General features: G+C 40.9%; 1 protein-coding gene across 1 annotated transcript in view; it reads right to left on the reverse strand.

Moving 5' to 3' along the window:
• Positions 1-9,698: 9,698 nt before the first annotated feature.
• Positions 9,699-16,910, reverse strand: part of LOC115560634 (uncharacterized protein C14orf132) — a 23,615-nt gene continuing 16,403 nt past the window's right edge. Inside the window, exon 2 of the mRNA XM_030380019.1 lies at positions 9,699-10,569. Within this exon, the coding sequence (XP_030235879.1) occupies positions 10,348-10,569 (222 nt within the window). The 3' untranslated portion in view covers positions 9,699-10,347. The remainder of the gene's footprint in view (positions 10,570-16,910) is intronic.

Consider the following 16,910-nt stretch of genomic DNA (forward strand, 5'->3'; position numbering starts at 1 on the left):
GACTGACCAACCCCCCAACAGAAATTCCACCTGATCTCCATTCCACGCAGAAATGCAATGAGTTTGCAGCTTTTTATATTGATAAAATTGAAGGTATCAGACGCGCCATCAATATCTCCACGTCAAACAAAAATGTTGGACTACCACCCTGTTCAGGCAAAAATTACGTGGCAAGGATGGCATGCTTTAATGTTATAGACTCTCAAAATCTTGTGGAAACTGTGACACAACTAAAGCCATCCACCTGTTGCCTACCAACCTCTTTAAGAATGTTTTCGACTGCCTAGCAGTAGACATATTGCAGATAGTTAACAACTCTCTCCAGTCAGGCAAGTTCCCAAAAGCTTTGAAAACTGCAGTTATTAAACCCCTTTTAAAAAAGCGGAGCCTAGATGCCTCTATTATTAACAACTACAGACCAATATCAAATCTACCCTTCATAAGTAAAATCATGAGAAAGTTGTCCTACAGCAACTAAATCACTTCCTGGCATCAACTGGTTGCTATGACACCTTCCAATCAGGATTTTGACCCCTGCACAGCACTGAGACCGCCCTTATTAAAGTTGTAAACGACATCCGTCTTAACACAGACTCTGGCAAAACCTCAATACTAATGCTACTTGACCTCAGTGCTGCATTCGACACTGTAGACCATACATTACTTCTGGAAAGGTTAGAAAACTGGGTGGGGCTTTCAGGCACTGTCTTAAATTGGTTCAGGTCCTACCTACAAAATAGGAACTACTTTGTTTCCATTGGCGACTTTGTATCAGAATCAACCAACGTGACCTGTGGAGTCCCACAAGGTTCGATCTTAGGACCCTCTTTATTCAACATCTACATGCTCCCACTAGGGCAAATCATGCAAAATAACAATATTGACCATCATTGCTATGCTGATGACACGCAAATCTATGTATCGCTATCACCAAATGACTATCGGCCCATAGATCTGCTGTGCCAGTGCATTGAGCAAGTGAAGGAATGGATGTGCCGAAAATTTCCTTCAACTAAATGAGGACAAAACAGAGATAATTGTATTTGGTTCTAAAACGGAAAGGCTTAAGGTAACCCAACACCTTCACTCTCTGTCCCTGAAAACCTCAATCAAAGCCAGAAATCTAGGGGTTATCATGGATTCAGATTTACATTTTGACAGTCACATCAAATCAGTTACAAAATCGGCATATCATCACCTTAAAAATGTAGCAAGACTTAGAGGGCTCATGTCCACCGAAGACTTACAAAAACTTGTACATGCCTTTATCACTAGTAAGCTTGATTACTGCAATGGTCTCCTCACAGGTCTCCCAAAACAAACTCTGAGGAAGCTTCAGCTTGTTCAGAATGCTGCTGCTAGAGTTCTAACAAAGACCAAAAAATTTGATCATATTACACCAATTCTGAAATCGTTACATTGGCTTCCTGTAGGTCAGAGAATTGATTTTAAAATCATGTTGCTAACCTATAAATCCCTACATGGTTTAGGCCCAAAATATTTAACTGATATGCTTACACTACATCAGCCTTCTAGACCACTAAGATCCTCTGAGACCAATCTGTTAATTATCCCCAGAGTAAACACAAAACATGGGAAAGCAGGATTTAGTTACTATGCAACAAATAGCTGGAATAAACTCCCAGAGGATTTAAGACTTGCCCCAACTCTGAGCACCTTTAAAACAAGACTGAAGACTTTTATGTTTGCTATAGCTTTCTGCTAAAATCTTAAATACATTGCACTTTCTAAAAAGCTTTTTTAACTTTGCCTTTATTTTCTATTTTAATACTAAAATGCCTTTTTCTATTTTACCCATTTCTTTGCATATGTTTTTCTTTTACTTATCTATTATTTTATTTTATTGTATGACAATGTTTATATGTGAAGCACTTTGAGTCTGCCTTGTGTATGAAAAGTGCTATATAAATAAAGTTGCCTTGCCTTGCCTTGCCTACATTAAACCAAAATAAGTAGTTTCTAGCATCTCTATGCCTTGAACTAGCGCATAATATTATGGCTTACACTTTGTTTCTTGAAATAGCTTCTGATGTCCACCTTCATTTTCTTGCCCGACATCTTCGATCGACCAAGTGAAGTGAGCCAACAGCTTTGAATCGACAACATACAGAGAGCTAAGCCAATCAAAAAACAGATCCTTCTCAAAGACATATTTTGGGAAGCGGTACCGAAGTGGGAATTTAACCCTTTGTGTACCGCATGAGGCACTGTTTTTTTGTTTCGTCCTGAATATTGGTGGCGACATTTAAGTTAACATTGGTGGGGACACGTCTTTAGGTCCCCACGCAAATCTACACCCTTGAACATACCATAAAGTTGATTGTGAAAGCTCAGCCTCAAATCCATTATGAAGCAATATTAATGTGTTTATCAGATACATTTGATTATGGATATTATACAATAAGGAAAGAAGATTAAACTAACCCTAACCAAAAGTAGAGTTCTATTTGCTCCTGTGAAACACTGTGGTGACTAACATCAAACAGTAGAAAAGTAGTCAAAGTTACGTTGGACGTTGGTAACATCTGCTAGTTTGCTTGAGACAGAAACGACTGATCTTTGAAAGAACTTTATCCTTTGGAGTCAGCCATGGTTAGATTACACTACAACCACAAAGAGAAAAATAAACACATATTTTGCCGATGTCTGTCTTTGAACCCAGCATGTAAAAAGCACATGTCTTTAAATGTCTGAGACAATGAGTTGGTGAGTCAGCCTTTACTGGAACGCTGACTCAGATTTTTACACGCGCAAACTTATTCTTATGTGTGCACATGGTGTGCACCCACAGCCCCTCACACACACACACACACACACACAGACACACAGACACACATAACACACACACAGTGGCGGTCTTACAATAGAGGCATAGGCCGTGGCCTTTTTTTTTAACACACAAACAGAGACGAAGCAAGACGAGTCTGCACGCGAAAATAACATTAAGGATTAGGATAAGGGTTAGGAAAAAAAGTTACCCAAGTGGCTCAAATAAAAGAAAAAGCTAAAAGATGCAGGTGAGTATTTGGCAACGCTTCCAAAGATGACACACATTTTACGGCTACTGTTGGGGATACAGACAGGAACAACAACGTCCAAAGTGTTGAACATGCCACTACAGCAGCAGCATCAGCAGCAGCTATAGCTGAAGACCTGTTAGAAGACATCAATAAGTAGTACTCTGTGTCAGAAGCATGTGATCTATCTTTTCTCTCTCATATACTCTCTCGTTCTCTCTCCCTCTCGCTCTCTCTCTCTCTCTCTCTCTCTCTCTCTCTCTCTCTCTCTCTCTCTCTCTCTCTCTCTCTCATACATAGGTTTGTTTGTAGAATGTTTGAAATGTTCAATCTCAACTCTAATGTCGATTCACTTATTATATCCTGTATCTTGTACATGGGTTTGTTTGCAGAATGATTGAAATGTCAATCTCAAGTGCAATGCAAATTGCAACCTCACTCACACATACAAAGTAAATTATTAATCTTGCCAATTTTTGTGTATATGGCTGTTTGTGATGTTTTGCTAAGTATATGACTGTTGGTGGGGATTACCCTAACTACTTGTCTTGCTGGTTAGATCAATATTGATTTGATCTTAAAAAAAAGAATAAACAGTGCTAATTTTCCTGGCATTTTGGCAAAGACAGGTGTTATCTGAAACCTTATTCTCTTTTAGGTTCCATTGTGACTATTAGTTTGTGTATTGCTACACTTTGTGTGTACCCTGCTTTCATGGATTAAAGAAGTGTACGCAGGGTTTAAAGGGGAAGGTATTTTTTTCTCATCTCCAACCTTTACTTCCGCGGAGCTTAGCTTTACCTGCCTATCCACCATTCAGTCAGTATTTTTTTTTTCTCCGTTCTCTTTTAAAGATGAGGTAGGCCCCATACAGATCCTTGCCTTGGGCCCCCAATTTGCTAAAACCGCCACTGCGACAGACACACACACACACACACACACACACACACACACACACACACACACACACACAGACACACACACACACACACTCACACCTTCATGAACATCCATAACCACACAAAACTAAACTTCCCGTCTGAATGTCCTTAAGTTGACCCTCTGGTGGGAGAGAGATGTGCTGATGAGTCGGTCATATGGAACCAGATGTAGAACAGTAACTTGGGCGTTCTGCATCCACCACAACTGGAAACAGTAGACACAATTACAAACACATTCACATTCTGTTAGGTCTGGTCTCTTCGTTGTGTGTGTGCGTGGATAAGTTTATGTGTGCCTATGTGCATTTATGCGAGAGAGAGAGAGAGAGAGAGAGAGAGAGAGAGAGAGAGAGAGAGAGAGAGAGAGAGAGAGAGAGAGAGAGAGAGAGAGAGAGAGAAATGCAGGGCAAGACAGAGGTAATTTTATTGTTGAAGGTAGACTACACTGTTTATCTAGCTGGTCTCATGTTTGTTCTTGAGTAGGAGATAATGACACTGTCTTTCATGTCAAGATGTTCTGCTCCTGAATCAAAGGCCAATAGATGGATTAAAGAGGGTCTTTATAGGAAGCTGATATATTTGTTTTCGCAATAATGTTTCCAAAGATCTTTTATTCCTTCCTTGGATCTGCTTTATTTTTGTCTTTCTGGGAATGAGATATTTGAGTGTGTGTGTGTGTGTGTGTGTGTGTGTGTGTGTGTGTGTGTGTGTGTGTGTGTGTGTGTGTGTGTGTGTGTGTGTGTGTGTTTGTGTGTGTGTGTGTGTGTGTGTGTGTGTGTGTATTAGTGTATTGGTGTATTCTGTGTAAGTGTGTATATATGTGTGTATGTGTGTCCGTGTGTGTGTGTGTGTGTGTGTGTGTGTGTGTGTGTGTGTGTGTGTGTGTGTGTGTGTGTGTGTGTGTGTGTGTGTGTATCTGGGGACAAAGTAAACATCTCTTCTCCTTTCCCCTGGCAGGGGGTGCACACTCAAGAATCGCTCCAAGTTGTCTCCCAAAGTCCTAACTCATGCCTCATTGCCCTCCATGACCTTAACCCTATTACTCATTAACTAAATAAGTAACAAGTAGCCTACTTTAGTCAAAAAAAAAGCTTTACAATGCTAATAGTTTACCAGAGATCTAGGGAGTGCGGAAAGAAACTAATTTCAACAATGATATACTATTTTCATCATTGAAATGTATTTCAGTTATAGTTATATAATTGGATGATATATACTAGTTATATAAATTGTGGAAGTGGATATTGTTCTTTGAAATGTATTATGACAAAGGGAATGGATCTGCCCTATTTTAATCATGTATTTTCTTCTCTACATCTCTGAGTGCTGTCAGCTTGTTAATGCTTGACTGGCTGGGGTCACATGATGTACTTTGATTAAATGGAGGACATAGATGTCTTAATTAGTTAACTGGAAATTATTTCAGAATGGACTTGGAGAGTAGAATCCATCAGAAACGATTTAGCCTTGAGGGCACGTCATCTAGTTAGCTTAAAACCTGTCACTATTCATCGGCGTTACCTCTTTTGAGGTGGAGACTCATGGTTGCTTGTGTATTATTGTCGGCGATGTAGACGTGCCACAGTATGAAGGGGGGGGGGGGGGAGAGCAGCCAATTTATATTCGGAGAATTTATTAGGAACATTTTGGTACACAGAACAGAAAAAATAATTGACCGTTTTTTTTTCCTAATAAAGCATAGTAAACTATAAAATAAGCATGCACAAAGTGGTATATTATGGATCAGGTGCAAACCTGTTCAGTTGGTTATTTAAAAACAAGGAAATAATGTCCAAAGAATTTGAGAAAAAATTACCACAATTTGTTAATGATACTTAATTGTTTTGTATAAATAACATACCATAACATAATGTTGGAAAGTTGTAAAGCTAAAGTGGTGTATTTGTCAGGGGCTTGGAGTCCTATGATTGATCACGGGTCCTAGAACATCACATGAGAAAACAGGAATCGCATATTATCCATGCATGTAATGATACAGAGTGGCTAAACCTAACCCTGATGAGCCATACGTACAAAGTGAATGGTGTGTTTGCATCACTTTCTGTAGGTCTATGACACCCTGTTGATCATTCAAAAAGTGTTACTCTTGAAAATCGTATTTACTTTATTAATGGCATTCACGCTTAAAAAGTATTTTAAAGCGGTGTTCTTTTTTTTCTTCTTTTTGTATTTGTATATATATATATTGATATAATGAACCCTAATGAACAAAGCAAACATTAATTCATAGATTACTCACAAAAACACGTCAGCCTTTTCCGTACTAAAGAAGATTAAATCTCATCCCATTGTAACTCGAAAATCTACCTTTTTATCTGAAGAATATCATCAGTTACATGAAATAACTATTGACATCACAATGCAAAGACACTGACCTTAAAAACATACAAAGTGCATGGTCCCAGGAGCCTCCATATCAATCACCATTGCAACTAAATAAAACCTTGATAAAACAACAAACTCACAATGTCCTAAAGGAAGATTAGGAAAATGAACTGAAATTTAAAATGTTCACATTTTCAATATCTAGACTATTAAAATATAGCATTTTTCACTGGGAATCAAACTGAATTGACAATCTTATGGGGTGTTTTGGGTAATATGGACAAACTACCTGTTCTGTCGTTGGCCTGTAACTGGTTGTTTCATATATTGCATGCCTGTACAACTTTAACAGATTGTAAGTAATGCCTTGCATGTATACATTTTCTTTCATTCGGTTTTGGAATTTAATTTTTTTGTTTCAGTTATTTTCAAAGGAGTTTACATTCCCCACTGCCTCCTTTGCCCCCCTCCGGACACATCACTGCACCATTTAATAGGCTAACTCCAAAGTGAAAGTCATTTCCACTCTTTCCTTTTATTTAGTCAACTTTTCCGCGAATTCTTAATAATTTATTAATGCATTAATAATACTTCCTGCTTAAGTTAATGAATGCCTTTTTTTGTGACTTGTATCCCTCATCCATTTGTTGCTTTCATCAACCATTGATCTCTATATGAGAGCATCCTTTCACCATTTTATCTTCCATCTTTCAATCTATGTACAACATAGGTATTTGTCCAGATAGGTCGCCCATCCTTTCCATCAGTCCTTCTTCTCTGCTTCCTACTCCTCTTCCTCCAGTCTTGTTCAGCTTAAACATCCTTCAGTTATCACATAGTGTTCATGATGTTTTATTTAATCCAAGATATAGAAATCAACAAACAAAATCCCTTGTCAATGGAAGGCCTGAAGAAGTTTAATCCAAGAATAGCGCTTCAAACACTAATAGATGTCTTCTTCATGAAGAACACAGCTGTGTTGTACATGTCCTCCTGTCAGCCTGGTCCATGTGACTGAGGTCCTATAGGGTCCAGATAAACGATATGTCCACAGTACAAGGAGAATGTTGTTTTTATCATTGTACCTATTTTTCTGGTTAATATAATCTCTCTCTCTCTCTCTCTCTCTCTCTCTCTCTCTCTCTCTCTCTCTCTCTCTCCTTTCTACTGCAATTGTCTTGCATCTCTAAGGAGTCTCTTTGTCTCTGCGTCTAGACTTTTTTTGTCTTCTTATCTCCTCTTTTTAGTCATCCTAAATTCCTTACTATCTAGCTCATCTCCTCCTCCTCCTCCTCCTCCTCCTCCTCCTCCTCCTCCTCCTCCTCCTCCTCCTCCACCCCATTGTCTTTATATTGCATCTTTATTCTATACCTCCACCTATTTTCTCCTTGCTCCTGGCTTTCCTTCCTACGACTACTTTCTCTTTTATTGAAAAACGTAGCTGTGATAGCTCTCATGTTGAACCTACATTTAATTCAAAGGGAAACTGTAGGGTGTGTGTGGTTGATGGCTGGTTTTTAAGCAGCCTCACCTGGCCCGAGCAAGACTGATTGGACTCTTGGGCTGGGGGAGGCTGCACACCTGTTACGCACTGAGCAATCAATGTGCACAAGTTATCACCAAACACACTCTGGGAGAGATCTCGGGCATTGAAGCATGTTTCACCTCCTGCTCGGCATCATTATACTCAAACTATGTAGTAGACTGGTCCATGCTATGGAGGAGCCCTGTGAAAGCTACCTAGGTGGAGGGAGGTAGCCACCTAGTGGAGGGAGGCAGCCAGCTAGTGGAGGGAGGCAGAGGGCTAGTGGAGGGAGGCAGAGGGCTAGTGGAGGGAGGCAGCCAGCTAGTGGAGGGAGGCAGCCAGCTAGTGGAGGGAGGCAGAGGGCTAGTGGAGGGAGGCAGAGGGCTAGTGGAGGGAGGCAGAGGGCTAGTGGAGGGAGGCAGAGGGCTAGTGGAGGGAGGCAGAGGGCTAGTGGAGGGAGGCAGCCAGCTAGGTGGAGTGTAGCATGGACATTGTTCCAGAAACTAAGTGAGCTCCTGGAACCACGATGCTCCCTGTCTGCAGCAGTAATGAACGAGGAGGACAGGTCTCTCGTTAAAGAGAGGCGGCTAGGCAGAAGGATTTATGGAGGGTGGAGAGAAAAAGACAATCATTATAATCCAGAGGGCTGACGTGTGCGTTTGTGTGAGTCACACACAAACGCACACACGCATGCACAGACTGACATTCGCAAGTATGTACAGCGGTATACCGGTAAACACACACAAGCATGCACACACACACACTATCACACACAATCACACACACGCATACTCAAATACGTACAAACATATACACATACACACACGTAACAACAAGTTAATGCACACACACACACACACACACACACACACTCACACGCATGCACGCACGCACGCACGCACGCACGCACACACACACACACACACACACGTAGTAAAACTGAAGCTATTTCCCATTTTTCCCTGTGGAAACAAAATAAGGGCTGTCAATCATGATAAATATAGTAGGCCTACAGTGTATATATATATGTAGTTATTAATGGAGTGTCTGTCCCAGCAGTGTTGACCCCTCTGTACTGCTGCTCTACACATGAGAGCAATTGCGCTATGCTTATGTTGGATAACATATTGTAGAGTCACACATCTTCTTTTATGTGCATAATGCTCCTCAGATTCCTCTCAACTGCTGTCAAAGACATGATTGTCAAGGAAAATTAACCCTAACCCTAAAAAAAGGGATAGACATCGTTGGAAATGGAACACTCCAACATCTGTCGGGCTCCTGTATCTCATTCAAAGTTCAAGGACAGGAAGTAAAATATGGCTACTCTGCCATGCATCAGACGATTGAATTGGACAGGGATCACCCACACCCACACACTGCAACAACAGTCCCAGATACTCAGATGAAGACACTCCTCTTGCTTAGCTGACCTCACCAGAGGATCTTGTCCGTAATCCTTAACACTGACCTCGGTTGATCATGGCGTTGTTCACCCAGGGCTGAATAGGTTTTATGTAAGCCAGACAGGCTGGCATTGCGTAACCAAACTGACCACTGGCAACTTTGAGGTTGATGGGATGGCAACTCCTGTATATGTCTTCCTCTTATTCATCACCCAAAGTGGTATGATTGAGTCTTTGCCCTGCTGGGAGTGCTACTTATTAGAGGGAGTCTAGGCCAGTCCGGCCACATTAGGCCCTAAGAAGATGAGTCCTGCTGCAGTCCATGGCAAGCCTTTCTGTCTGGCGGACCATGAGAGGTTTCCGTATTTATAATGCACTTCATTAATCTTCCTCGAAATAGAAATTGTCCCATTTGGGAAGAACGGTGACTCAAGTGATGAGATGTGTGGTGACAAACTCATCGTTCAGTCATTTTTTATTTAAAAGAAAAAACAAACAAAATAATGTTAAAATGCTAGCTTTCCCAAAATCAGTGCAGCATAAAAAGGCTGAGAATGAGGAGATGAAGTGGCCATAATCATTTGGTTAGGAAGTGATTCCAAATGTATGGTCACCTCATCTGGTCATTTGATGATTCTGAATGTTGTTTTTCTCCTTTAGTGTACAATAATTTGAATGTTGTGCAGCATGCTCGGTTCATTACGCAATTTGTCTGACATCAGGTGTAAAGGTTTGGATAAACGGTTTTGTGTGGTTTTCAAAGCAGGCCATGCGCCGCATCATACAAATCTGTCGCTATATGCTTGCCACGTGACACACACGGGCGCCTGCACAAACACCTCATAACTCCATACATTGTTTTATTTAACTTCGGTATTTACATCGTACGTCCATGTTTTCATTCTTGACCAAAGATAACACGGTGAACAGGCTTAGAATAACACCGGCTCTTTTTTTTCTCCATCCAAATGATGAATGATCCAAAAGCTGGAGACACTTTGTTTTATGGGGACCATCTCCTCCTCCTCCATCCACCACCGTAGGCTCTGTCTCTCAGCCCCCCCCCCCCCCCCCCCCACCGTGCGTCATCTCTAGAAGGCACAGGCGCACACCACCGCCACCACCACGATGTTGCCGATGGTGGCGAGCACGGCGACCCACAGCCAGATGGTGTCGCTGGACACCTTGCCGTCGTCCTCCGCCTCGGGGGGCCGGGACCCTGGCACAGCGTTCAGGTTGGAGGTGGACGTCTGCAGCGACGCGTTGCCGTTGTACGGGGAGTCCATGTAGGACCCGCTCACGGCCGGGAAGTGCTGAGGCGGAGGGGAGAGGGGGCACAAGAAGGTAGAAGAGGGGATTTCAAGTATGGTTTACGTAGGGCGGTTTGAGGGTGTGGATTTGCCTTCAACAGAGGTCTCTGTCGTGCGTTGCCAAAACGCATTCCTATTTAATCCTTAATACTAATTAAATCCGTTTTTAATTATCTATGACTGTCAAACAGGATGTTGCCAACATAACTAGCTGCTGATGGCAAGCAAGCTCAAATCTTTTCAAATCATGCTCATCTTTATTTTACCGATGATGTTGGAGTTTGAAGATGTGCTATCTGAAGCACATAATTGGCAAACAAAAACTCGGCAAGCCCATTCTTTCACTTCGATTTTAATGATGGCGGGTCATTCACCCACCTACCCCCTAGAGGCTGATAGATGAACTACACGCCGGTCTCTTCCAAGCTTCAAAAACAGACTTTTTTGAGCAGCAACACACGAGTTGATGCTTGAATATTATTCTATCACTTTATTATAAGCTGGAGGTCGATTTTTTTGAGTATTGGACTGTATATATATTGGGTGGTTTCATTTAAGAATAATATTATTTAATAAGCCTTATTTTTTATACCACGTTTGATGCGTAACAAAGCAGCTACAAGTGCTGTACAAGAAAGAAAGAATCAGAAGAATCTACAAAAACATCAGCAAAGATTGAAAGATTGATTCTAGCTGATACTGATTCCCCACAATCACATCAGATCTATTTGTTGTCAACGTTTGGTCCTTTTGTATGCCGGCGAGTCCGTTCAGCTTATGTTTCATGGGTTTCACACGTGTGAATAAGGCATGTTCCTCTTAAATGAACAGCTGTGCTCTGTGTGCTGCTGCTGCCGCTACGCTGTTTGATACACGGACGTGGGCTAAGAGGAAGTCAGCCCCAATTACGGGGACTTTATGAAAAGATTGGAAGTAATAAAATTAACGTTATGTAAAAGCAAATGTTTGTGCATGCATGAACACACACACACGACACACACACACACACACACACACACACACACACACACACACACACACACACACACACACACCACACACACACACACACACACACACACACACACACACACACACACACACACACACACACAGTACACAGGTACCCTCGTCCTCACCCTCATGCCTGATTTGCCACAGCTTTGCCACATTTTTGCACACAAATAAAGAAGGAGGAAAACAAGAGAGCGGGGAGGCTGGGGGGGGGGGGGGGGGGGGGGGGGGGGGGGGGAAGGAATTGAGGCAGAAAATCATTCCTAATTTTTGTCTCAGCTGGAGAAGTATTTCTCTGAAGGGCCTCGGAAGAGAAATAGGCTCAGAGAAAGAGGCTCAGAGACACAGAGACAGGAGGACTTCATCCGGCACAGACTCAGACCCACTGGTCCAATATGTGTGTATATGTGTATGTGTATGCAGTTGATTTGTTGTGATTGATTCCGCATTACAACAAATCAATGCATCAAGCGTCCATGTATTCAATCCTGTAACACCCACATACATCGGTCTCAAACACACACATGCACGAAACATACACACTGCAATAATACTTAAGCCTGAATATTAAACGGCCATTTGATCTTTTCACTGCACACAATGGGGCAATCATGCACGCACGCGCGCACACACACATGCACGCCCGTGCGCACACACACATACACACACACGTGCACTGCACCCACAGGCACACACACACACACACACAAACACACACACATACAAGTACAACCACAAACATACACACACACATACAAATGTACACCAACACACACACACATACGCGCACACCCACAGCCACACACATACTTACATGTACAGCCACAGACACACACACACACACACACACACACACTGAAATGACCCTTAGACGAGGCAGCTGATAGTCAGAGTCACCTCCCTCCCTCAGGGACTTCTGCCATCTTATTGCTCTCCTGGCGTTGACTTGTGCTTAGTCTGACTTTTTCCTCAATGACATCCATCTCAGTAACACCACGAACACCGTAGCAGTACTGTGGAAGGGCACATTATGAATAGTAGTACTGTAAAGTGACACAGTATGAGTGGTAGTATTACTGTAGAGGGCAAACTATAAGTAGTAGTACTGTAGAGGGACAAAATAGAAATACTCTAAAGTGATACAGTACAATTAATCGTACTTAGTAGAGTGACAAAGTATATAGTTTTACTGGAAAGTGACAAAGTATAAGTAGTAGTATTGTAGATTGACACAATAGAGATGAAGTACAACTACGAGTAATAATACTGCTGGTAGCACAGTACAAACACTGAAGACGTAAAATCTCCTGTTGGTCTTGATGACAGATCCTTCTTCCCACATTGACATAAGATTAGGTTGTTAGGGAGACCAATTTGGGAAAGAAAATAGGAACATTAGAAACAAAATATTCAAATCTCCTTTTAACCATGTCTAAATAATGATAATCTTCATTTTTAGGAACATGTAACCTTTAATGTAACACGCAGGGTTAGGTAATGTTTAATCAAACAAGCTCTGTCTGTCTCACTCCCCTGTGGCCTGTCTGCCGCCATGAATGTTCTGTCGACTTGCCTCAGGGTTTATGGTTTGAATCCCTTCTTCTGTTCAGAGCACTTCAAGTTCACCAACCACAGAAACAGGTTTAGAAATACACTCTCTGGATAAAGTTGACCCCGCACGCCTGCCATTCCCACTCCAGCCTATTTACTATTTATAACAGGAGGAATCCACCAACAAGGTGTGGATTACAACAAGAAGTCATTTGGAGAGATACTTACTGGGGTTGTTCGAGCAGAGATTGCTTTAAAATTGGATTTGCAAGGGACTGTCTCTTAATCTCATTTGATTTTCCATGGATGGTTTTGCAATACACCGCATCCAGGAGATTAGGGGATTTTATATATTTATATAGTTTGGTTATGTTAAATTAAGCTGAGTGATCAATTTCCTGGCAGGTGTCATTTTATCAATTGTTCCCTTATTCTTAAGGTAGCCCCAAAAAAGCGTGTCTACATTTCTGTGTGCATTGGAATTTTCGGTGTGAAAGAGATTCTAAACTATTACAACACTGAGATATGGAAGCATAATTTATGAGAAAACCCTAAAGCTCTCACACTGACTAGCCACTTACTGTGTATCATTTATTAAAAACACTTCCTAGCATTTTCCAGGTCTGGAAGACAATGTCTTTCCAACAAGAGGGAAACTAACCTCACTAAGACCCAAAACTTCCTTTACAATAATGCACAACGCGATCACAAACAAATACTCGTCTGAATCTGAAATCACATAATTACAATTTGCTATAGGGAACCCATTAATGTATACAGTAAAGATATATAGATTTTTATTATTAGTACAACCTAAATGATTTTTATTCATCATCACTCAAGGGGACACAACATTCTCGTTTATCATCTCATAAAAATAGCCGTTGAACTAGAAAGGTCTTATTGCAGTACATACAGAAATAACAGTACATTAAGGTCGTCCAGTTTGGTAGAGTTCACTGCACAGTGAACAACTTAAAACTGAAATTCGCTGAACACTGAAATTCGTATTTCACGTAGTCACGAGTCATTATAATAAATTCATCCACTCTCAGTAACATTTACAAATAAAAGAACATGTGTGTATCTACTTTCTCTATTTTTAGTTGTTACCCCACTCCCGAAACAGTTAAAGCTATTCCACTCTGTTACCCGGGTAACAATGTAATACAAGGGTTACAATAGCGACCAGTATCATCAACAGAACAAAATATAACTTCTTAGAAGTAAATCAGTCAGAAAAATGATTTTCAGTGCGCTTTAAGTGTTTTAAGTCCTTTCCAGAGGCGGACAGAGTACACAGCTTCCTTACTTGAGTAAAAGTACAGATACCCCTTGCTAAATTTTACTCAAGTACAAGTAAAAGTACTACAGTCAGATGTCTACTTAAGTAAAAGTACTGAAGTACTTGTTTTTAAAAGTACTTTAGTATCAAGAGTACAAGAGTATGTTTTCTAAATATTGCATTACTACTGCCACAGTGCTTACATTTATGTATAGAAACGTCCTACATGGAGTTATGAAAAATGTTAACACCTTGGAGAATGTAAAAGGAATTGAAAGTAAAATCAAGTCATTTTCATCTTTTTACCATGGCAATAGCACAATAGTATACAGTATAACAGTATACTCAAGAACATAAAAACAATTGCTCAGCTTACATAAATATGCAATATCAGAAAAGAAAATTCAGCTAACAATTCTATGTATGTGTGAGTTTCTCCGTTTTTTTATCAATCAAATCAACAATCGTCTCTCATCTAATTCTGACCATGGAGTTGGCTTTGGCGGAAAGCGAAGGTGATTGCTGATAGGCTGAAGGCTGTCCTAATCTGTTTGAGAGGGAATCACGTTTGAGAGGGAAACAACAAATAGAGGGTTTCCGTGATTTTTCTTTTCTCCTTTTATTTTTTATTTTTCAGAAGGAGTAACGGGTACTCACGGTTATGGATAGAAATGTAACGGAGTAAAGAGTACAATATTTGCCTCTCAAATGTACTTAAGTAAAGTCATGAGTACTCCCAAAAAATGATCCTCAGTAAAGTACAGATCCCTCAAAATTGTACTTAAGTACTGTACTCAAGTAAATGTACTCCGGCTCTGGTCCTTTCCCCAGTGGCATGTTAATGTGCCCTACAGTCATTATGTCCTATAGGTTACCAGCTAGTGTATTAGTGTTCACGCGGACAGGTTCTAGTGCTCATGTCACTCTTGTTGAAAGGCATATGCTGGCTTGACAGCTTGGCTCCAGTAAGAACGTCATTCAGTTACGTTGTTAGCTTGTAATTGCTTAGTTATGCTGTATAAATGTATCACTGTACACCCACCAGCTGCAAATTATATATACATAGATATATATAGATATAAATATATATAGATATACTTTATGTTCAAAGCATTTCATTGTTGAATAACAATGTGAACATATTTCCTGCAGGGCACAGTATCTCATGCCAGGGTACATGAAGCAATCAAACTGTAAACGTTTTGCATCGGATTATGATTACTATGAAGCCGTAATCCCGACTCTTTCTCGAATAATGCTTATTGTTTCTCATCCTTCTGTGACAACAGTGAAGTCGTTTTTCTGCTCAAACGGAAAGAGATGTTCAACATGAACACTTTTTTCTGTGCTCTGATTATTATGTGTCCCCCTGACAGCGGTGCAGACGGTCTACAAGGTATCAGCCTCTGATTACACACCAACCTGCAAGGTGGGCATCATCACATGCTTACACACCAACCTGCAAGGTGGGCATCATCACATGATTACACACCAACCTGCAAGGTGGGCATCATCACATGCTTACACACCAACCTGCAAGGTGGGCATCATCACATGATTACACACCAACCTGCAAGGTGGGCATCATCACATGCTCCATCTCTGAGGACTGCTCGGTGGGCACGGTGATGCTCATCACAGTTAGAGAGGACAGGAGATGCCATATGTTCATATAAGGCAATATAATGCTCTATATAATAACTGTAACACAACCATGCATAAGCACGCATGCACACACACCAAAGCAAACACACACATATACAAACACACACAGACAAACGTGAGCTGACACACACACACACGCACACTGAGACACACACACACACACACACACACACACACACACTGAAACACATATGATTGCAATTGGTGTACTGACTAACAGCACTAAGCAGCAATCTGTTCACCAAAGTTTCCATCATCTAAAGATTTGTTGTTCTTTTCTTTGAGCTAATGGAGAGAGGTACCTCAGCGAGGGACCCCAGCCACACAAAATGACAACATAGCAAAAAAACTTATGTCAGCGGCATTCTTTCCTGCATTGTATATTTTTGTGTTAAATTATTTTTGCTGTTCACCTAACCTTTTCCGAGATTGTTAAATTGTGCGATTTTTCGAATGAAAAGTCCATATATGGTATGATGTGCTTTGTGAATAATGTGAATAACGTGAGTAACTTTTGATTTAGCAGACAACACTCAAACATACAGCTGGTATGAGCCTGGAAAATCAGGAGATGTGAAGAGAAGTGAAGATGGGCATTATTATTGTAAAACAAACCATTGCTGTAGTAGTTGCAGTTACAAAACCTGTTTCTCCTTGAATTGGCCCAGCGGAAATGACAAAGTTAGGAAGTTCAGCACAGAGCTCTCTCTCCACTGGCTAAAGGATGTCCTACCCAGTCTGATTATACACTGAATATACCATTCATCATCCAAACCTTTCAGTGTTGATTTGTTATCATTCATTTAACCACACATGTGTTGTCATAAAA

Source organism: Gadus morhua, chromosome 16 (assembly GCF_902167405.1).
Source record: "Gadus morhua chromosome 16, gadMor3.0, whole genome shotgun sequence".
NCBI classification, from domain to species: Eukaryota; Metazoa; Chordata; class Actinopteri; order Gadiformes; family Gadidae; genus Gadus; species Gadus morhua.